General features: G+C 41.5%; 1 protein-coding gene across 8 annotated transcripts in view; it reads right to left on the reverse strand.

The window, feature by feature from the left end:
- The window catches only part of LOC126267340 (DNA mismatch repair protein Mlh3-like), a 127,580-nt gene that overhangs the window by 52,024 nt on the left and 51,950 nt on the right, over positions 1-23,606 (reverse strand). For all 8 annotated transcript variants that reach the window (XM_049972460.1, XM_049972459.1, XM_049972455.1 and 5 more), the window contains one exon: positions 8,875-11,530. In XM_049972460.1, coding sequence (XP_049828417.1) covers positions 8,875-11,530 — 2,656 coding nt within the window. The remainder of the gene's footprint in view (positions 1-8,874; positions 11,531-23,606) is intronic.

Below are 23,606 nucleotides of genomic sequence, written 5' to 3' on the forward strand. Positions count from 1 at the left end.
CTGCAGGTACCACAAACACACATACACTAAACGAAAACCAATGTGTAAAATTCCTTGTTTTCCACTGAGACAAAACTACAGATATAAATTTTTCAAAGAACTCTATTCAGCATCTTTTGCACCTCAAAGTCTCTCTCCTTGTGTTTACAAGGGTGCTAGCTTATTTTGCACATTTATAATTATTTTTGTCTCATTAAATCATCTTTTGCAGAAATGTAGCAGAAGCAAACAACACATTCATTCAACAAAAGGGAGTATTAACATATTGTGCAAAGCAGATGACCAAACATTCTGGAGAGTGGGCTTCAAAAATCTTGCTACTCTTATGGACCTACTACCCCATAAGATTTCCAGGAATTTTCTCCTAGTATTAATAACCAATTTCAATTCAATCTTGATTTACACACCTACAAAACAACAGAGAAAAATAATTTCCACATACACTTGCCCTTTCCCACAGGAGGGAGTGGATTTTTGTGTCCTGTGTGAAGGTTTTGTTTCCTGACCAACTTAACAAAAAAAGCACTTCTCTTATGTCCATACCAATAGCAGCATATCATGATACAACTCACAACACTGACACTGTAAATATTGCTAAAATTTGACAGTGTTGCTAAATTTGGATACTGTGGTGATTAAAAGCTGCTGTAGAAGATACAGTTAAAAGTTTAGTTTTAGCTCATCTACAGAAGTGTCAGCATACATGTATTTACAGTAATTAAGTGTCAAATAATGATAACAGTCACATTCCCAATGACAACAAAGCTAAGTACCTACTGCACTGTTACTGTAAACAATAAAAAAATTTCCTTAAGTGCTATTTATATAAAGGATGGTTGAGAACTATTCATCAGTTTGTATGATAAAAATAACAAACTACATAACTGTACAATAATATGGAAAGAATAGATTCATGCTCACCTGATAGAGGTGGTGTTGAGTTGTTAACAGGTACAATGAAAAAGAATGCTACTCAGCTTTTGGATAAAACACACACACACACACACACACACACACACACACACACACACGCGCGCGCGCGCACAGAGTCACTGTGGTCCCTGAGTGCTAAGGCAAAATGCCTTAGTACCCAGAGACCACAGTGGCCATATGTGTGCAAGTTGTGTTTTTTTTTTTTTTTTTTTTTTTTTTACTAAGATGGTATATGTTATTTCGGACATGTCCGAAGGAACAGATACCATCAGTGACCAAGCAGCTCGTTAGAATGAAATTACAATGAAATGAACACCCTTGGCGGCTTACAGGTGTTGACATACGTCAACGGGGACAGATGAAAATGTGTGCCCCGACCGGGACTCGAACCCAGGATCTCCTGCTTACATGGCAGACGCTCTATCCATGTGACGTTGAGAATGTGGGTTTCGCAGGAGGCGTTCCAAAGGTAAATCACTGCAGTCAAGTCCCAGTTGGGATACACATTTTCATCTGTCCCCTGTCCCCATTGACATATGTCAACGCCTGTAAGCAGCTAAGGGTGTTCATTTCATTGTAAGGACTTTTTTTTTTTTTGCCTGGCATAGTGCAGAAACTAGATGTGGCATCAATTCAACATGTTGTTGGAAGCCCTCGCAGAAATATTGAGCCATATATAATTGCGAAAGTGTTGCCAGTGCAGGATATTGTACGTGAACTGACCTCTAGATCATGTCCCATAAATGTTCAATGGGGTTCATGTCAGGCAATCTGGGTGGCCAGATCATTCATTTGAACTGTCAAGGACTCCGTCGTGAAAGACTTCATAGTCATGTCAAAAAACCAATTGTGAACAACTGTGGCCCAGTTACGTGGTGCATTGTCATCCATAAATATCCCATCATTGTTTGGGAACATGAAGCTCATTAACTACTGCAAATAGTCCCCAAGTAGCCGAACATAACCATTTCCAGGCAAAGATCAGTTTAGTTGGACCAGAGGACACAGTCCATTCCATGTAAACACAGCGCACACCATTATGGAGTCACCCCAGCCTGCATAGTGCATCGTTGACAACTTGGGTCCATGGCTTCGTGGGGTCTGCATCACACTCGAAACTTATTACCAGCTCTTTGATGAAGGGCTCTGAGAGGTGAATATTTGTAGTATTCTTTTTCATTGTGCCTGTCTGTGACTCAGTACCTCCTCTAAGTGGTGAGTAGCAGTCTATTAAACTATCCACATTGTTCAACAACGGGAAGTCCAGGATAGAATAACAACTGCACCCCGCCTGACTCGATTTATCCATGATCCACTCCTACTGCACCTAAATCATCTCCTGTTAACTTTCTAAAATTTTCTATCCTTGAACATTTCCTCACCATCTTTCCACAAATCCCTCAACATGGAAACCAACCTCACATCCACAAAAAATATCACAATCCATCATCTAAAAACTGATTCCAACCTTATAATCCTATCTGCCAACAACGGCTTCACTAGTGTCTTATGAACAGCAGGGATTACCTGGTGGATGGGCTACACCAGCTGTCAAATATGTCTGCATACAAGTCCTACCACAGTGACCCCATTTCAGAAATCCAGCATAATCTCCACCCCCCCCCCCCCTCAAATCCTTAGCCCATCCCAGAACCCCTCTCCTTAGTCTACCTCTCTCCTCAACCCCACTGCTCTCCACACTCTTACCTTCCACATGCTTCTTACATAAACCCAACCATCCAAGATGCCCTATTGTGACAAGTTACTGTGTCTCAACACAGACAATCTCTGCCCTTGCAGATCAACACCTCCAGCCTATTATCCATAATCTACCCTCCCATACAAAAGAAACCAACCATTTCCTCCACCTACTCTCCACAGTTCCTCTGCCTTTTCCACCCAGCAACCTCCTCATTGACTGTCAATGCCACCTTCCTCTACACTAACATTGCCAACACCCATGGCCCTTCTGCTATTTAACACTGCCTTTCCCAATGCCTGGCCGAGTCCCAAACTACGATCTCCTTCATGGTCATCATGACCAACTACATCCTCACCTACAATTACTTCTCCTTTGAAGGCATCACCCACAAACAAATCCATCATGCATCAATGGGCAACTGCTGATCTATTCATAGGCCTTCTAGAGGAATCCTTCCTAACCACCCAACCCACATGGTTTCAGATTCAATGATGACATCTCCATGATCTGGACTGATGGTGAGGGCACCCTATCAACAATCCTCCAGGACCTCAACATCTGCTCCCCCATTTGTTTCAAAGGGTCCTTCTCACCCCAATAAAACCCCTTCCTCAGTGTCAAGCTCCATCTCAAGGATGGGTGCATTAGTACTCTGTCAATATCTGACCTACCAACTACCAAAATATCTCCACTTCACAAACTGCTACCCATTTCACACCAGGAAGTCCCTTCCATACCGCCTACCACCTGTGGTAGTTGCACATGCAGTGTCTCCAAATATGCCAAGCATCTCACGGAGGTCTTCATGGACCAAAATTACCCTTCCAACCATGTCTAGAAACAGGTCTTCTGTACCTTGTCTCACCAGTCACCCACCATCCCGCATACAGACATCCTTCAGCTACAAAGGAGTATTCCTCTTGTGACTCAGTACCACTCAGAACTGGAGCAACTGAATCATACTCTCTGTTTCGACCACCTCTCATTCTGCTCTGAAATGAGAAATATCCTCCTCACTACTGTCCGGCTTTTCCACAGTAGTACACCATCAACACAACCTAAGCAATATCCTTGTGTCCACACCTACTTCACCCCTGCTCTCAACCTCTTGCCTCACAGCTCACATCCCAGTACAAAAAGTGTAAATGATAACAATTTACAATGTACCACATTGGTGTAGGAGAAGTAAAGAAAAACAGTTCGGTTTAAAACACTTGCCTACAAAAGCCACACAAGCTACAATGTACATGTGTCACACTGCAGTCCAGATAAAATCATCCTTGAAAATTAAAAACCCTTGTTCTTGCACTTACAAAAAGTAAAACTGATGTTTATGTAAATTTTACTTCACAGTTTATTGAAACTTAAAAGCATAAAATTAACAATCAGCTCATATTGTTTCCCTGTCCTTCTTACTACAAGACAACTGTACCAATAGGGGTTAAGTTTGGATCAAACTGGAAATGTAATTAGTTTTTCCAAAATATGTTAAAATGTCTTTTCCTTTCATTACCCTCACATGGTGGCATAAGATGGGTGAGGTTATAAAAAAAATCTTGCATAGCACGCATATGTTGTAACTCAAGTGCCTTTCATAGACCAATTTTAGGTTGTTTCCTTGGTTGATATAACACAAGTGTCTGATATAAAACTGATCATCTCACCTTCCCTTATATCATTCTGGTACATTGTAAATAGTTATTGTTTACACCCCACACACCTAGATGCCAGGTCTGTCCCATACATTCTTCCAGTACCACTACTGAAGTCCTGTCACAGGCATCGCCTACCAAATCAAAGGGAAGGCCACTTGTGAAAGCAGCTGTGTTATCTACAAAATTAGCTGCAACCGACGTACCGCATTCTATATGGGTATGACTACTAACAAGCTGTCTGTCCACATAAACTGCGGCCAAGGGGCTGGACAACTCAGCTGCTGAGCATGTGTTTCAACAAGATGTGCTTCATTTTAATGATTGCTTTAAAGCTTATGTCATCTGGATTCTTCCGACCATCGGTGTTTCTAAACTGCAAATATGGGAACTCTCCCTGCAACATATCCTTCATGTCCATAAACCCTCTTGATCGCAATCGTCACCAGTCCCTGTCTTCCACTTGCCTATCCTCTTTCCTGCTCCCACTCCACTGCTACACATACCTTCTATCTTTTCCTTCCTCTTCTATCTCCATTACTCCCTCCCACACCTCCTCTCCCAAACAACACAGCTTCTGACTCTGTACCTTCCAGCCTATTCTGTTCCCACCTCATTCCTGCACTGCATGCTTCCAACACAGCACTAACATACTCCCCCAGCACTATCCTGCTGTTTGTCACCCTCCCCTTCCCACACTTCTTCCATACCCCCATTACCTGCTCCAGATAGACTGCTGTTCACCTCTGATGCAAATCCAGTCAGGCTTTAGTACATGGGGGCCATGTGTGTGTGGGATGTGCTTGTACGAATGTGTGTGTGTGTGTGTGTGTGTGTGTGTGTTCCATCTACCCTAAACTTCCCACTGTTTGAAATTATATTATTATATTATTATTATATTATATTATTTAAATATGTCTGCTTGTGTCTGTGTATGTGCGGATGGATATGTGTGTGTGTGTGCGAGTGTACACCTGTCCTTTTTTTCCCCTAAGGGAAGTCTTTCCGCTCCCGGGATTGGAATGACTCCTTACCCTCTCCCTTAAAACCCACACCCTTTCATTTTTCCCTCTCCTTCCTTCCTTCCTGACGAAGCAACTGCCAGTTGCGAAAGCTCGTAATTCTGTGTGTGTGTTTGTGTGTTTTGTTCATGTGCCTGTCTGCCGGCGCTTTCCCGCTTGGTAAGTCTTGGAATCTTTATTTTTAATATATATATATATATATATTAAAGTTGGTTAACTTAATACTTCTGTAGAACACGAAATTAAAACCGTTCTCAGTTTCTGCAATATTGACAGTTAAATCCCACATGCAGGAGACATCATCTTCCACCGGAAATACTCAGTAACATAAAAGTTAGCAGATTTAGTAAGTTTGTGATTACATACAAGGGTTTTTTCCACAAATTATGAACTGGTATCATAAGTGAATCATCTTTTATTAAACAAAATCACAACAATCATGTAATCCTATTTTTTCATTGAGCAAATACTGTTAAATAACCATTTCAACAAAAAACTGCCACAATGGAAAAAATGTGGAAACTGCCACAGATAATAAAAAATGGTCTTCAGTGTAAAGACTGCCAATACTTTTTTCATGTTGGGTTCTGTGATGCATCCAGCTTGGATGCAGATATGGCTAGCCTATTGTACCACAATTATAGAGAAAGATCAGCTGGTCTATAAGCCACAAACTGAATTGTCAGTAGCACATGCAGAATCAGAACAGTTGACAGCTGTAGTTGGCAGCAGAAAAGTTAGGAACAGAGTAGCTGACTGGACTGTGGTCAAACCTGCCAAATCAGGTAGGAGGTTCAAGAGATACTGCAAGTATATTATCTTTAGCGTAGATCTCTCCAGTGGCATCACTGCACTGGAGAAAGAGGACAAAAGTGTGCAGACAACCCAAGGCCTTCAAGAACACTCCGATGACACAGGGAAGAAAGTGCAAGCTAAGGTTAGTAATAGCCACAGGGTTAAAAAGTTCAAGACAGTCCTCCTCCTAGGGAGCAGACATGGGACGGAAATATTTCAACTAGTGTAGAACTACCTGAGTAGGAAATACCATGTAACTAATATTTTAAGCCCATTCCAGGCTCAGCAATATCAACTGTGATGTAGCTGATGTAGCCTTGCTGGGGAAATATCTTGGTGAAGAAGATCAGATCATGTAGTGGTTACTGGAGGTGTCAGGAATAATCTGAACCATAGCCTCAACAACAAAATTGAAGATGATATCAGGCCCATTACTGAGTAAGCTTCTCACATGAATGTGAACATTGTGTCACTCTTTCAGCGATATGGAATACCATGGATGTACTGTTGACAATGTGAATACACTGATTCACGAGTTGGTCAACAAACTGGGTCAATCACACATGGGTATGACTGATGAATCACCCTTCACATTGCCACACTACACATGGCTGGACTTTCCCATCAAAACGTAACAATGCTGGTCTATAAGAAAAATGTACAAAGCAATACAGGACACTAAAAAAATCTATAGGTATTTTTACACATGTGCTATGCAAAACAGGAATTATCTAGATATGATAAAAATTGAACAGATGCACTTAATGGATACAAGTTAATATAACATTGCTGTAGGCATTATTGTGAGGGAAGGGGGAGTGGCTGTGTACACAAAAGGGATACACAGAGTAAATAGACTGAAACTGTGACTCAAGTTTAGAAGAATGATTGACCAAACACTGAATAAACAAGGTATCTACTACAACAGTTAATGTCTGTAAAGGACTCTCACAAACTCGAAAGAAATTATGGTCATTCTGTAAAGTGTGTTGGGTCTCTTATTGCTCATGTTGTATGTTAATGACCAGTCAGAAAAAATGCATAGCAAAATGATGCACCAATTTATACATAACATGGCTATGAGAAGTAAGAAAAATTATAAATATGTGATAAAATGTGATTCTGTTGGTTGTTATCAATGGTATCCACACCAGCCCTCACTATTCCTACCAGCAAAGAGGGTGTGCTGTGGCCTTACTGGGCAGTCTTCAAAGATAATGTTTTGCTAACAGTTGTAGTAGTAGCAGTCAGGTTGCAGTGAACAGTTTTTGGGGTATATCAGACACATTAGCCTCATAGTTTAAATTTTTGGTACATTTTTTGGCTCTTCACTATTTTGAGGACATTTTGGACTTGAATTAATTTGAGCACAGTTTGAAATTACTATAAGTGGTGGTTGCTATCAGAATTAGTAAACGTAACATGGCCAGGTTGTTAATTTTGCAAACAGTATTGTACTGGGCTACTCATGCATAGTCTGAATAGAGTAACAGTTAGCAGCCACCAAGCTCACATGAGGGCCTTGATGAATGTATAGACAGCTGCTTTAGCCTTGATGAATGCACTTACTGTTTATAGTGTTTGTTAACAATTACTGCTGAAAGTCTTCCTCACCCACATAAGCTGTTCGCAGTTACATGCCCAGTTAGCAAAATCTGAGGGCATTTTAGAGTTTGAAAAAAAAAATTGCTAGCTATGTAGGCCCCTACACCCATTCATAATGAGTATCATTTTCGGTCCCACTTCAGTAAGGTACATAGAGAGAAGTGCATGTCATCGTCTTACATAGAAAGTCAGCTCACAATAAAGAGCTACTGCTTGTTGAACTCAGCTGACCAACTGAATGCCAATAATTATCAGACATGGTTATTTAATGTAACTAGGTTCAGAATCAGTGAGGTATTTTTACAACAAGTGCAACTGCTCTTACCAACTGAAATCAGGACTCATCTGACAAGGCCACAGTTTTCCAATCATCTAGGGCCCAGCCGATATCATCCCAGCCCAGGAGAAGCACTACACGTGATATTGAGCTGTTAGCAAAGGCATCTGCATTGATCTTCTGCTGCCATAGCCCATTGATGCCAACTTTCACTGCTCTGTCCTAAAGGATATGTTCACTGTACATCCCACTTTGATTTCTGTGTTAGTTCAACAACTCTATCCTAAAGCCATTGCTCTTGGTGAAGGATGTTGGACACTGTGTTGTGCATGGTGAGAGGTAATGCCGGAAATTTTGTATTCTCAGCACACTCTTGACATTGTGGTTCTCTTCTGAGTTCTCTAACGATTCCCAAAATGGAAAGTCTCATGCATCTAGCTGTAACTACCATTCTGTGTTCTAAGTCTGTTAATTCGCAGCGTGTGGCCTTAATCACATTGGAAACTTTTTCACATGAATCACTGAGAACAAGTGAAAGCACCACCAGTGCAGTGCCATTTTATACCTTGTGTATGCAATATTACTGCCATCTGTATATTTGCATATTACTATCCCATGACTTTTGTCACTTAAGTGTATAAAAAGGAAGACAATGTAAATGTCATAGCTTTTCTGAACTAATTTTATTCTTGTATCTATACACAGATAATAATTTTCATTTAGTACACTTACACTCATAATAACTGCTTAAACTACAAACTAACTTTCTACTTTTTTTAACAGAAATGGTTACAACATGTCCTATGACACATATGAAATGTGTCCTTTCTGGATTTCTTAAACTTTTCTGTGCACTTAAAAATATACTTACATCCACAAAAATCTCACCTGCACTTTCTGAACCAACAGCATTTCTCCATTTAGCCTCAGCTGATTCATTTGTAGAAGAGACATCATTCAGTAGCATTTTATGGAGCTCCTGCCGAGTCCCTGGTTTCAAGTCACTCTTGTTGTGAAGGACTGTTTTCTGGACACCTGGTGACATGCCTTTTGGCAGGAAACTGTATCGTCCTTCAATCGTGTATTTCATGTTAATATTTTCTATTGCTGGTGCACTATATGATGTCACCCCACTATCACTATGAACATAAAAGGCTCTTCCAGAAGAATCAAACAGTTGGAGCCAAAATGGTAATTTACTAGTGTCTTCACTTTTTTCTTCACTGTTTGTCATTTGACTACTATAAGCTTCTTGTGGGATCTCAGTTTCTCTCAATTTCTCATTAACTACTGAGTGACTCAATCCTTCCTGTGGTGAGTAGTGACAAAAACGTTTCTTTTCTTCTTCACCAGCAGGTTCCCTGTCTTCATTTAGTAAATTCCCCTTATAAGGCTGATCAAAGTATACATTTGAATTTATCACATCAGTTACTTTTGTCATTTCAAGTAATCTCTGTTTTTCACTTGGCGCATCACGTCCATCATGGCTGACTCTCTTCCTATTCCTATTTACTTTTACAAAATCATTAAAATGACCACCTGCATCACACTCTTTGTGGAAAGACACACCATTTGCCATCAGATTTTCCTCACATGTGGAATAGTCATTCACATCAGAGTCTGGACTTGCTACTTTCATTTCATTATCAGAAAATCCTTTGTCATTTGTAAAATAAGGAGATCTAATGAAGTCTTTAGTTGCAAAGTCCTCATCTGTAACACAAAATATATCATTAATGCTAAATGATTCTGCTGCAGATATTTGATGTGTTTTTTTCTGTGTGCATTCTTCAAATGTTACCTCATTGAGATGCGCAAGTTGTATATCTTGTGTAATCTTACAATCTTCATTGTTAAATGCAGTGGAATTGCATGCTGGATCCTCAGCACTTACGTGTTCATATTGATTTCTCTTGTGCACTGATGGATAAATTTGGTCTTGTTCATGTAATTCTTGTGACAATTCCTTACCACAGGTTTGAACAAATTCTGCAGCATTCATAAAGCTACTATGTTTTCCACTTTCCTTCATCCTTTCATGATTGTTCTTAGACACCTGGGCATTAGGAAATAAGTATTGTTTCTGATCACTCCCTGAAGAATCTGTAGAAAAATAAGTTTGCTCCCTACTTGATTGATGATTCAGCTTTTGAGGAGACCCCTGTGTTTCACTACATTCTGATGGCAAAGACTTGCAGTTAGCCAACAAACTAGATACATGTAACTTTTGTTTGAATACATTGTTACCTGATTGAACAAATTTGTCTGCTGTCATATGAGTTTTGAATTTCTGGTTTCCTGTCTCCACACAGTGATTATAAGCCTGGTCATTATGCGCCTCAAAACTCATTTCCTGATGTTCTTTAAGACTACATGAGGATACCAAACTTCTACTGTCTTGAGAAACAGTCATTTCCTTTCCACAAAAAGGATAAAACTCCTTTTGAGACTTATCCATGCCTAAATTTCCACAAGACTTTTGCTGGAAAGTAAACACATCTGAAACATTAGAAGAAACAGGAGTCACAGCATCTGATTCTGATAGCACAGACATTGAAGTGGGAACTTCACTATTTTTACAGAGCTTTCGATCCATTGTATTTGATGTAAGGAAAACATCTGTTGAAGAAACTGGTGTATCACAACTCAACTTCTTATATGTTCTGCTAGTTTCAGCAAATGAAGTTTCTTGTTTCTTTAGGAACTTAGTACATGAAAAAGCAGAAGTATCTCCTACTGCAACTTCATTAGTTATATATTTGTTAGTGCACTTGGGTTTATTTGAAGTTCTGTGAGATGTTTCTTCATAATTAAATGTTGTTTTATCAACTTCTAAAATGCCACATCTTCTGGCTGGTACCCCATGAAATGCACGTTTGATGTGGAGTGTAAATGGCTCCTCATCACTGCTTGGTTCTGTGGATTGGTTTTGAAAAGTTTCCTTTTCGATGGTCTCAAGAAATGTCAGTGGTGAGGTTCCAGGAACTTCTGTTCCTTCAACAAGAGAACTATCTATCAAATTTTCTTTCTCTAGAAACTGTCTTATACATTCTTCAAAACAATTTAGTATGTGTTTCCAATTCCTGAATTCAATTACTGTTTTCTTAGGATCAAAGCATATGTCATATTCTGCATATGGACACTGCAAATTAAGAACATAAACACCAAATCTATTCCGTCGATTAAGGTTTGGCATTGACAGTAGACTTTTGGAACTCATTTCCTTTGGTATGGGCTTGTAACGCCATGGCCCATTGGCTCTTAAAATAGAGCTCTTTGCTAACATATTATTCACTAATTGATGTATTTTTGTGTTCAGCACTACTCTTTTATTAACATACACAAACTGTAAGTTTTTATATTTTGAGGACTCTTTCCCAATGTACCCATGTATGGTCAAGTTATCTGCTTTGTATTGCACAGATGCCAGGGTCTGACCAACAGTCATACCAAACAAGTGGGAAAAACAACTTTGAAGATCAGCACTGCGATGTTTTTGAAGGATTGTGCATCCTTTGCACTCGTCATGAAGGCTGAATGATATCTGAAAAATAGAAAAAATAATAATACACATACCATTAGGCTCATGATAATTCAATCTGGAAACTTGTAGAGGAGGGGGGATGGAAGGAGGAGGTCAGTTAGTAATGATCAACAGCGATTTTTGAAATTAATTTTATTAAACTTAAGAACTCAGATGATGAACACCTCCACAACAAACAGCTTTGCATGAGCCACTATGTTATGAAGTACAATTAACTCCCCCCTCCTGCATACATTACATCACAATGAATTCTTATTTGTATCAGTTTTAGTGACTGTTCCTCTGATTTGAGTTCTTTGTGTACCATAGTAAAGAATAACACTTCCAAACTTTAACACACACTCTGTGTTGGTTGTTAAATATGAAGCACATGTACAAATGAACAAACAAAATAGGTTCCCTACTGAAATCAAACAACAAGAACCTCAGCTTCACTCCCAAATGCACAGTTTTAAACTACATTTCTGGAATGCTCCTGCTTGTTGCAGATCGTTAATGTCCAATGTGTTCAAGGATTTCCCTTATAAATGAATAACAACATTTCATTCTTCTTGTAGCTGCATCAAATCAACTAATTCTATACAATAAAACTGTATCTATTCACAGTTTACTATTCATTCACAATTTTGGTTTAAGAGGAAAAAAAAGTCCTTTCACAAAAAGCAGAATGTGGCAATAGAGATAACCTGAAGTCTGACAGTGTGTTTTTGTGTGGTTTCATGTGCTCAAATAATATCATTTTTCATACACACTGTGTTATTTCAGGATGGACAACTGAAAATTTTATTTCTTGAATTGTATTTTCAAATGATTGCATTTAATGTATATCACATACCAAGGGTGGACAAAAATATGGAAACACCAAAAACACACCACTTAACCGGGCCTAATATGGTGTAGGAAAACCAGTCATTCAAAACAGATTTCCATTAGCTCAGTATGTATAAATACAGGTCCTGTATGGTTTTCATTCTTCCTGCAAAATAATGGCAAAATCATGAAATGATTATGGGGGTGGATAGCAATCATGCACCCTTCTCTCCAAAGCAGGGCACAAAACTCAAAAATATTGAGATCTGGTGACTATGGTGGCCAGGGGAGAGGTGACAGTTCACCCTCATGTTCATAAAACCAGCCCTGGATGATGTGAGCTGTGTGAACAGGGTTCCTGTTGACTTGGAACACAGCATTATCATTTGGGAACAAACACTGAAACATGGGCTGGACTTGATCAGCAAAAATGGTAACATATTCCTTGGTAGTAATGTACCTTTGCAGAGCAACCATGGGACCTATCGAATACCATTATACAGTAGTCCAAATCATCACTGAACACCTCCCTTGTCCCACTCTTGGGGTGTATACTCTGCCAGAAGGTGGAAAAAAATTTCATCTGACCAGATGACTTCCTTCCATTGCTCCACAGTCTAGGGTTTATGGCTTCACCACCATGATTTCCTGTTACATGTATTTGCATCACTGATGAGTTGTTTTGGAATTGCAGCTCACCCTGCAGTTTCCTGCTTATAGAGCTTCCTCCACATCATTTTGGTGCTGACAGGTTTCACGAGTGTGACATTCAGTTCTGCGGTGAACTTTTGCAACTGTCATATTTTTATTTTTAATCACAATCAGCAACATTAATATGACTGGGACCTGCAGGTTAATTCCCTGGTAGGGACGGGCATTGTGATCTATCATACATAGAATACCACACAGTGGACACAAGTACATTTATAATACAGGGAGACTGGGCAGAACCACTCTATAGAGCTTGGTTAAATATCAGCTACCAATACTGCAACTAGCGACCATTATGAGTCTGGTGGGAACCGTTACTGCAGAGACATAAACTAACTGTCAAATTAACCTGCATTGACCACCACTTAAATGCAGCACAGAAACAGAACCATTGTTTGAATACTCCACACCAACTACATTCTCACCATATTGTTATTTGGTGTTAAAGACAGCTGATCTGGGTGGTAGTTGTGGCAGGAAGGTCAGTGGATGTAATTCCAACAGGTCACACCTTCAACAGCCAATCCTACTACATGTAGACAAGACCCTTTGGGCTGCCAGTGTCACACTCTCCATGCTCCACATCTTTTGTTACCGTAACATCTTCTATTGGACCTCTGGAGCATTGGAAGCCAGAAGGCCATGGGCTAGCACCACACTGCTTCAGTCCACTTCAGCCACTCAGCTCCCTCCACCTCACCTTGCCTCACAGTCTACCATCAAATCCCCCTTTTCCAGCACACACGTGCCCTTTTGCTGACTTGTCCCATGCATTAGAATCTTTGCAGGAAAGATGTGCTACGATTTATTGACAGGTTAGGAAATGGCTTAGTAATGACTGATGATACTCTGTTCAGGTAAGCAGCCAGATAATGTAGTCATCTTCACACAGTTATTTTCAATTGACCGACTGGCCGTCATCTTCAGATGAGTATGCTGATGCACAATGTTACCAAAACTGAGTTTTGAACAGAATTGGTGAGTCCTTTATACACCACGGCTGACTCACTGACCATCTGTGAACAGCAGCAGTGCTGCCCTCAAGTGCAAGTGAGCTAGTAACAAACTGGAAGAAGAAATATGCAAAACAATATATCACTAGCAGAACACTAATTAAAATAACCCACTGGCTGAAATCAAAACTGCTGTTGTTTAATATCAGACAAATTCTGATACCACGTCTTAGTTAAAGAAAAACCCTTATCCCTATTAACAAAATTATCAGGTAAACAAATTTCAGTAGCTTCCTTTAGAACATATTCCCAGTCGCAGGAAGTAAGAGTGATCACTTGCGGTGCATTACACACCATCTTATATCCCTCATTAAGACAGTGATCTGCCACTGCAGATTTCTCTGGCTGGAGCAAACGAGTGTGATGACGGTCGACCCTGAGTAGTAGGTATAATTTGTCCAATAAAAGCCACCCCACAATGACAAGGAATTTGTATACTCAGTTTCCTTGGTCCCAAGTCATCCTTTCAGAGCCAAGAAGGACTCTAATCTTAGCTGGTGGCATAAACACACATTTGATGTCATATCTTCTTAGTATTCTTGAAATGACTGAGGATATCTACATCTACATCTACATCCATACTCCGCAAGCCACCTGATGGTATGTGGCGGGGCAAATGGTAAAAAAGGAACAGATTTACAAGTCACAGTTTCCCCAGTGGTCAGAACTGAAGAGCACAACATATTTGTTGGTCAGTATCACCATTTTGTTTACAAACAAATTCCAGAATCAAAATTTGGGTGTCAGAAATGCCACAGGCTCTCTTCACCAAAGTCCACTGGTGTGTTAGTTGACAGCTAGTCACATGAAGATAATGACCAGTAAGTGTAGGTTTACTATATACATTATGCCCCAATGTCCCACTGTCATTTCTGTGAACCAAAACATCAAGAAAAGGAAGTTTGCCATCCTTTCACAAATCTGCTGCTAGGATGGAGACAATTAAAAAGATCTAAAACATGATTCAGAGTATCAATCCTATGAGGCTAAACCAGAAAATTATCATCAACATATCTCCAAATAAAGAAGTGGGTTTCAGAAACAAAGTCCTGAGTGCCACATCTCCAAATTCTTCCCTAAAACAATTGGTGACTAAGGATAAAAGGGGGCTCCCCATACACTCCATCAGTTTGCACAAAATACGTATAAATAAATAAGAAACATCAATGTTAGCATATGATGACATAACTTAGTTGCTTAGTCATTGAGTTTCTCACCAGTTAACAACAGGGAGTCTTCCAGAGCACATGGGTAAAAAGTGACACATCATCAAAACTAATATGCAAGTCTGAAGGGCCAAAGCACAAAGACTTCAAACACCAGATTAATTCCAATGTATTAGAAATGTGATACTCACTATTTTCAAGATGGAAGCTGAGAACAAAAGGTAAATATTTGTCCAAACTGTATGTAGAGGCACCCAGATAGCTCCCAACTGTATGAAGAAGAATCCTATGTTTGTGAACCTTAAGTAAACCATATAACTTGAGGGGGAACAGCAGTTTCAGTGTGAAGTTTTTTAACCACCTCATCAGAAAACAAGCTCTCCTTAAGAAGTGAAAGAGTCTTTCATTTTATTCATTCCATAATGTATTGTGTAGTCTTCATCATGCCAAGTCCTCCAATAAAAGATCCTGTTTAGCCAAATAATCTCCATGTGAGAGACAAACTACAACACTGCTTTTGTTAGCTGGAAGAATAAATAAATCTTGATCTCTCATGCATCAGATGGCCGTCCTTACACGAGATGAAATGTTGCTGCCTGGGGGTGGTGCTCGATAAACCTTGAGGGAGACGACCTGCCTGATTTCTTCCACCAGGTACTCAGGAAAGTGGGACCCAGCTTGCTCAATGCATAAATGTTAATGAAATTAATCACAATCTGTCAATGGGTGTCATCATTAGATATGGTGGCTTGAGGATACATTTAATAAAACTTAGATGACTGATATGTCCACGAGGAACTATCCAACCATTCCCATGATGCAGTTGCACAGCGTAGATGAAGTCTCCAAATGCAAATAATATAAATCTTCAGATATAAACTCCAATTGTCTACATGTAAAACAAATGTGTTCAACTACTAGCGCAAAACTGGCATGCTTCTTAATCTCATCAGCCATTTTCTTATCAACATAATGGGCAATTCTGGCAAACATAGGAATAATACCCTCATTATGGCATCTCAGTAAAAGCACGAATGCACCCAGCAGCATTCCTTTCTTCTTGCGAAGGTTATCAGACTTCCTGACAAGATAACCATCTCCTCCCGCTAAATGTTCTTGATGTGATTACATAAGAAGAAGAAAGGAAATCTGCTGAATTCACTTGTGTTGAGAAGTGGGGCATCATGCTGTCAAGAAAGCAAGCATGCCGTGTGAGTCATTCTTATGTCAGAGAAGAAAAAAGAAGTTTCATTCTAGCATGGACGGAACTGTCACCACCAGCTTTCCTGAACTGTGCTGAATGGAGTTATCCTTACAACATATTCTCTGCTCCTGACATTATTTTAGCCTCAACCTCTGGTAACCTAATGCCCCCGAACCCTCCTATCACCTCCTCCCTTTTCACATCCCCGACCCTCATTGTGTGCCAACCTCTGCCAATGCAACAGTCCATCCATCCCTCTCCCATCCTCCTTTCCTTTGCCACTCCCCAGTCATTCCCTTCCCCTCACACCTCACCTCCCGACACTGCACCTGGGAGTCTCAGACAGCACTCTACCTTCTCCCCACCTGTACCCTGCTATCCCACCCTCTTCCACCCCCATCCCCACGTGTTTTCTTTGCTGATGAAGGCTATAACCAAAAGCTATAGTGTATAACAGTCTTTTCATTGTGCCTGTCTGCAACTCAATGGATCATCTTCACAAAGAGTAGCAATCTTTACTTTCCCTAATATTGTTAAAAAGGAAAACATAGTTTTGTGTGATATGAGATATATCTTATTAATAAAGTCACAGTGGCTACAGTTGTTCAATATATATTGTGACAAAACTTCTCCTTGGACAGAAACATTATACTGAAATTTTTCTAGCCTTTAAATTATCAAAATCTTTCACAGTGGAATCTGAATTCTTTGACTTTAAGGTATCGCTTTCAAAGACTGAAGTTGGCAGTCCACACAGTTTTTCTGGAGGAAGTCTTGATCTAAGGTACATCTTCATCAACTGTTGTGTGTAAAACATCTTTCAACACTAGCTAAAGATATTGGCCAACATTATGAATGAAAGACTATGTCAATACTAGCAGAGGGTGTACACAAGGAGGGGGTTTTGTTCCCACTACTGTGGAACCTAGTGATGAATAAACTCATTGAAGAGCCAAATACTAGAGGTTACTTTTGCCAAGGATACAAGGATGACTTATTCATAATAACACATGGCAAATTTGCTAGTACTGTAAGAACAATGGCGCGATGTACACTGAAAATTGTAGAAAACTGGTGCAGGAAACATGATCTAAGGATTGGTCTCAACAAATCTGTACTATTTACAAGGAATCATATCCAGTACATGTAATATAATCTTTGTCTTCTTGATGAAATTCTACCTATAGAGGTTGTAGTAAAGTATTGATGGATTACCCTGAATGCAGAACTATTATGGACCTCTTACATAAGGAATACATCTGTCAAGGTGCCCTTATGAGCACTAGAAGAGCCTGTGGAAAAAACTGGGGTCTAAATCCCAAGAGAATATACTGGACACACTCCACTGTAATAATACCTACGATAATGTATGAGGCTACAGTAGAATTGAATAAAGTGAATACAAGGTGGCTGCTAAGGAACTTGGCAAGGTGCAGAGACTGGCCTGCTTAGCCATAACAAGTAAAATTAGCAGCACACCCACTGCTGAGGTGGAGACCACACTGGAAATGCCTACATTATACCTGATTACAATGGAGGCACCAGCAGCAGCATACAAGCTGAAAACTGGAAATAACCAGATACCTTTTGGATACCCAGATATCAACACAGGGAATGTGTTAAATACAGGAAGGGTTGGGAAAATGCTGACTGACTATACAATAACTTTCAACTGCTTCTATAAATCTTTCAGTGCAGCAAATGGAATTAGAAGCATCGGAAGGATGAACCACAGCACCGTGCGCAAGACATAGTCTGGTTTATTGACAGATCGAAAACAGACAAAGGCGCTGGGGCCAGGGTTTACGATGTACAACCAACACTAGAGTTAGCAATATCTCTACGGAAGTTGGCCACTGTATTCCAGGCAGAAATATCTGCTATCATGGTGTGCACGGTTGAAAATTTGCGTGGGAACTACAAAGACTGCAGCATCTGCATATATTCAGACAGCCAAGCAGCTCTGAAATCTGTCCCTGCAACAGACTCAAAGGTCATTGCAGATTGCAAGAAAGCCCTCGAGACGACTAGAGGAAAGCAACAGGGTAAACTTTCTGTGGTTCCCTGATCACCTGGGAATCAGTGGTAATAATCAAATTGATAGGATAGCCAGAACAGGCATGACAACTCCATTTATTGGACTGAGGTAATAGTTAAATCAGGACTACGAAGCTGGATCAAAAGGTGGCAAGTAGAATTAGAATGTAAGACCATGATCCAAAAACAAAATATGGGAATTTAATGATACCAAAGCCAGGTTCTAAGAGAAGTTCTGCAATCTTGTGTTTGATCAGAAGGCACATTTACGTCATGGAAGGACTAATGAAAGGCCATGGGCACTTGAAAAAATACCTGCACATGATGGGTTTATAGACAAAAGCCTCCAAGTCTAAGCTGTGTGGTGAGGGTGATGAAACTGTGCCACACCTAAACTTCCAATGCAAAGTGTTGGAGACCAAAAGACACAGAACATTAGGGTTATTGAGTCCTGAAGATTAACCTGCAAGTTCATTTCTCAGAAACAGGCTTTCGTTAACAGTTATGATGCATTTTTCTGACATATCAGATCAGGATTGTCAAAAACGTTAAAGGAAACATTTACTTGAAATGTCAGCACTAACAAAGCTCTGAAGGGAAATACGAGACTTTAGACAATGAGGACAACATGTGTCGGTGATATGTCAGAAAGAAACCATACCATCAATTTTGGCCAATATGCACAAAAAATGAACCTGCGAAATCTTCTATACATTTTTATTCAACAGAACCCACTCAAATTCATATTTTCTAATCTTTTGATATGGGCCAGTACTTTTATGAACTCCAGAGTATGTTTTAAAACTGATTGCCAAAAAATAAAATCATTGAGTAATAGAACACATTTTCAAGATAAATTTTATAATGTTTAACTGAAATAGATCAAATGTGAAACGATGCACATGGTATGGGAGGAAATTTTCCCTTTTCTTTACGTAGCAGATTTGCTCATGCCTGCTAGCAATGCATCCACAAAACTGCATTTTTATGACAGCTGTACAGTACGAAGATCTGGATAGCCACCAGTCAAACACTTGAGACTATACTGTATTCATCATTTTTTAAAGATCATATTACTCTTTGCAATGACCCATGTAAGACTCCACACCCACAATCTGGGATGTAGCCATATGGCATGCCATGGAAGTGGCAAGACGCTAGCACCTGTAGAGGTCTCCACTCTCAGATGCGCACAGACTTTCTGTAGTGAATTCTATCAGCTGGCCTAAGGATTGTAGAGTTGGACTCAGCCAGCCTCACTCTGAATCATATGTTGAGATTCAGCCTACTTGACTCAGAATAGGAGGGCAGCCATGTTCATGTACAAGTATTCTTGATGTAATAAAGTGTTGTGTTTGTTACTGTCTGTGGGTTCTAGAGGTCAGAAAACTCTGATGACTAGTAGGGTCATTTTTCATGTGTTTCGTTGAGCGGTTGCTTTTCGCATTGGGTTGGGGCAATTTTATATATATATAGACTTACCAAGCGGGAAAGCGCCGGCAGACAGGCACAATGAACAAAACACACAAACACACACACAGAATTACTAGCTTTCGCAACCGATGGTTGCTTCTTCAGGAAGGAGAGGGAAAGACGAAAGGATGTGGGTTTTAAGGGAGAGGGTAAGGAGTCATTCCAATCCCGGGAGCGGAAAGACTTCCCTTAGGGGGAAAAAAAGGACAGGTGTACACTCGCGCACACACACACACACACGCACACATATCCATCCGCACATACACAGACACAAGCAGACATATTTAGGCCCACAATTCATATCCGCAGAATTTCAGTAATTCTGCAAGGCCAATGGTATTCAACATCTGACGTCCGCGCTGTTTTCGCCACAGTCAAATGGTGCCGCTGAATGATTGGTCAGGACTTTCAAGTCACAGATGTTGAAGTTGAAAGAGTCGCATTCTCGGGAGGACGCGTTATTGCTCTTTTTGTCCTCGTATCACTCTCAGCCCCGAGATGGTCATTCGCCGGCTGAGTTACTCCATGGTCGTCATCACCGAACCTTGATGTCTTTGCTACATCCACCGCATCACGTTCCCGTGCAGTGGCAGACACCTGCTTTTGCTCCAGGCGACGTTGTCTACTATCGCCACTATCGAGGTTCACGGTGTTGGCTCGAAGGGCGCATTCTTCGCTGCCTCGGACGCGCTATGTATCTGGTTTTGGGGGCCTCTGGTGAGGTGCGTCAGCATCTCAATCAGCTGCATCTCTGTCGTCGCACGGGATCTGCCGCTTGCCGTTTGCTTTCAGCGATGGTGCTGTCCGGTCAGCGCCCTGGGGACCCATCTACTGGCTTGCCTCAGCCCCAGGTGTTACCGGTGCTGCCTTCCATTTTGCCCCGTGGCGACACACTGCCACCGCCTGTTCTCCTGCCAGCGACGCCTGCAGTGGACACGTCGCTGCAACCGCTGGGCGCCTCCCTGTGTCACGCGCCGCCGATCGCTTCCCGTGACCAGTTGTCCTCCGACATGGAACTCTTGCCCGCTCCGGACCATATGTCGTCTTCACCCGTCGGCTGCCCCGGTCCGATGGAGGTCGACCCTTCGGCCCCTCCTGTCTCTCTACAGGCGCATACACCGCATGTTGACGTGCACCCTGGAGCAGGTTTTCAGGCGTTTCCTAGCTCCTCGCGGTCCGAATGGCAGGGTGCGGGTGGCACAGCCTCGTCTGTTGTTAGGCTTCCCACCTCGTCGCATACGTCAACATGTGGTCCTCCCCACGACGGGCGGAAGCCTTATGCCACAACTGTACGCCAATTTGCGGGGGAGGAATGTGGTGTCACCGCGAGACACCACACTTGCTAGGTGGTAGCCTTTAAATCGGCCGCGGTCCGGTAGTATACGTCGGACCCGAGTGTCACCACTATCAGTAATTGCAGACAAAGTGCCGCCACACGGCAGCTCTAGACAGACTTACTAGCACTCGCCCCAGTTATACAGCCGACTTTGCTAGCCATGTACCGTCAAGAGTGACATTCATCATTAATGGATTAAAGTTAAGTATTCCACCAGCTACATCCGTTTTTCTCAATTCTAATACCCTTGTCATGTTCCAGACCTCACACCAGCCTGCGTGAGCTAAAACGCGTGCATTTCGGCCTCCTTTAGTAACCCTGTGTTGGCTCTCCTGCCAACCACAACAAAACCCACATAACCTTGGAGCAGTTGGCTCATACTAGATATTTTCATATTCGGTAGATTCCAACAGCCCTCCACTCCCAAATCAAGCTGGAGCTGGAACAGCTTGGGTCTTCTGGGTCGTGGTTCCCATTTCCTCTAGTGAATGGGCCACACCCCTTGTTATCGTAATGAAACTCTCTGATACACTGCAATTTAGCGGCAATTTTAAGGTCCCCATGAACTACCTGGATAACAATTTTGTTACCAGACATACTATGAGCCACCACCTGCACAATCTCTGCACCATTTTTGAGTAACTTTCGGCCATGGGTCTACACTGCAAGCTGCAGAAGTCTTAATTTTTCCAACCCCTCCCTTGAATATCTGAACCACACCATATCACAGCAGGAGGTCCAACCACTGGACAAGGCCGTAATGGACATGCTTCATCCCTTTTTATTGCACAAACTGTTGGCATTCACAGGAAAAATTGCCTATTACCATAAGTTCATTACCAACGCATTCACCACTGCATGCTCTGTCTACCATCTTCTCTGCATGGATGTTTCCTTTGTATGGTCTCCAGCATCCCCCAGACCTTTTCCACACTGAAGGACTGCCTCTGGTGGGCACTGTGTCTAGCTACTTTTGATCATAACAAACCAATGGTTTCAGTTACAGACGCCTCACAGTACAGAGTGGGGGCAGTTCTTGCCCACTGGAATGCAGGCGGCGTAGAGCAGCCACTGGTGCCTTTATCCAAAACTCTCAGTCCAGCACAGGTCTATTACTCCCAGGTCGAAAAGGACTCTGACCATTGTGTACATGGTCACCAAATTTCATGTGTTCTTGTAAGGCATCAAATTCCAATGCATTATGGACCACAAGCTGAAAGTTTTGTTATTCACTCTCCACATGGGTCACCAATAATGCAGCCCACAGACTGCAGCGATGAGCTTTCTCTCTCCAGATAGCACAATGGCATCCATTTTCACCTCAGTGGGTGCCATGCCAATGTGGACATCGTAACCAGACTGCCCATCACTCTGGGCCCTGAGTTTGATAGAGAGGAGCTCATGTGTTTTCATTAGGATGTCATCTCCCATCAAGTGGTAGACGGCTTTCCGATCACTATAGTTCGAGTCATGAGCAATGGCGTCACGTTCAAGCTTGTTCTGCGCATCTATGACAAGCATTCTCCAACAACCAATGAGCATCCAGCAATGTTCTCAGTGCTTTGCTTTGAAATTCATAGCCAACACAACGTAATCATATTGAGCTATTTAGTGAATTTTTCTTCCATTTGTTGTGATTTGTCACAGATGATGGTGGTGACAAGTGACAAATTCTCCACAAGCATGCAAGAGATGTAATTTGCAGTATACATGCTTTCTTCAAATGCAGAGCATGTGGATGCAACTGCTTGGAACCCACAACAATGCAATCCTAGTCCACGTCTCAAGCTGTGAGAACTGCCATCATTCATGAATCCGACTATAGTACCGGACTGCTGAGGTCACAGCGTCTGACTCCCTCCCCAGGCCAGTCATCCACTTTGTCAAACAAGGTTGGTCTTCTCATCCTCTGGGTCACACTTTTGATGAACTTCATAATTATCTTGTCTTGCGCCATCATCTCTCAGTCTTAGATGGGGATCATCCTCCCCTCCAAGGACAACACATCTCCCAGGGTGATCAACCCAGGAGTTTGCATCAAGAGGTCTTACATATGTTGCATGAGGGTCTCTAGGCTGTTTCCCACACCAAAGTCTTGGCTCACAGACATGTATACTGTCACAGCATTGACCTGGAGCTGCAGATTTTGTTTGCTATGTCTACCCAGTGCGCTAGTTACCAGGCAGGGGCTTCATTCTCCCCATGGCCTCCAGCAACACGGCCCTGAGAATGCATCCACGCCAATTTTGTGGGTCTGTTACTGAATGTGTTTCAGCTGACTGTCACTGACACGTTTTTGCATTTTCCATATGTGGTCCGTGCTCCT

Source organism: Schistocerca gregaria, chromosome 4 (assembly GCF_023897955.1).
Source record: "Schistocerca gregaria isolate iqSchGreg1 chromosome 4, iqSchGreg1.2, whole genome shotgun sequence".
Taxonomy (NCBI): domain Eukaryota; kingdom Metazoa; phylum Arthropoda; class Insecta; order Orthoptera; family Acrididae; genus Schistocerca; species Schistocerca gregaria.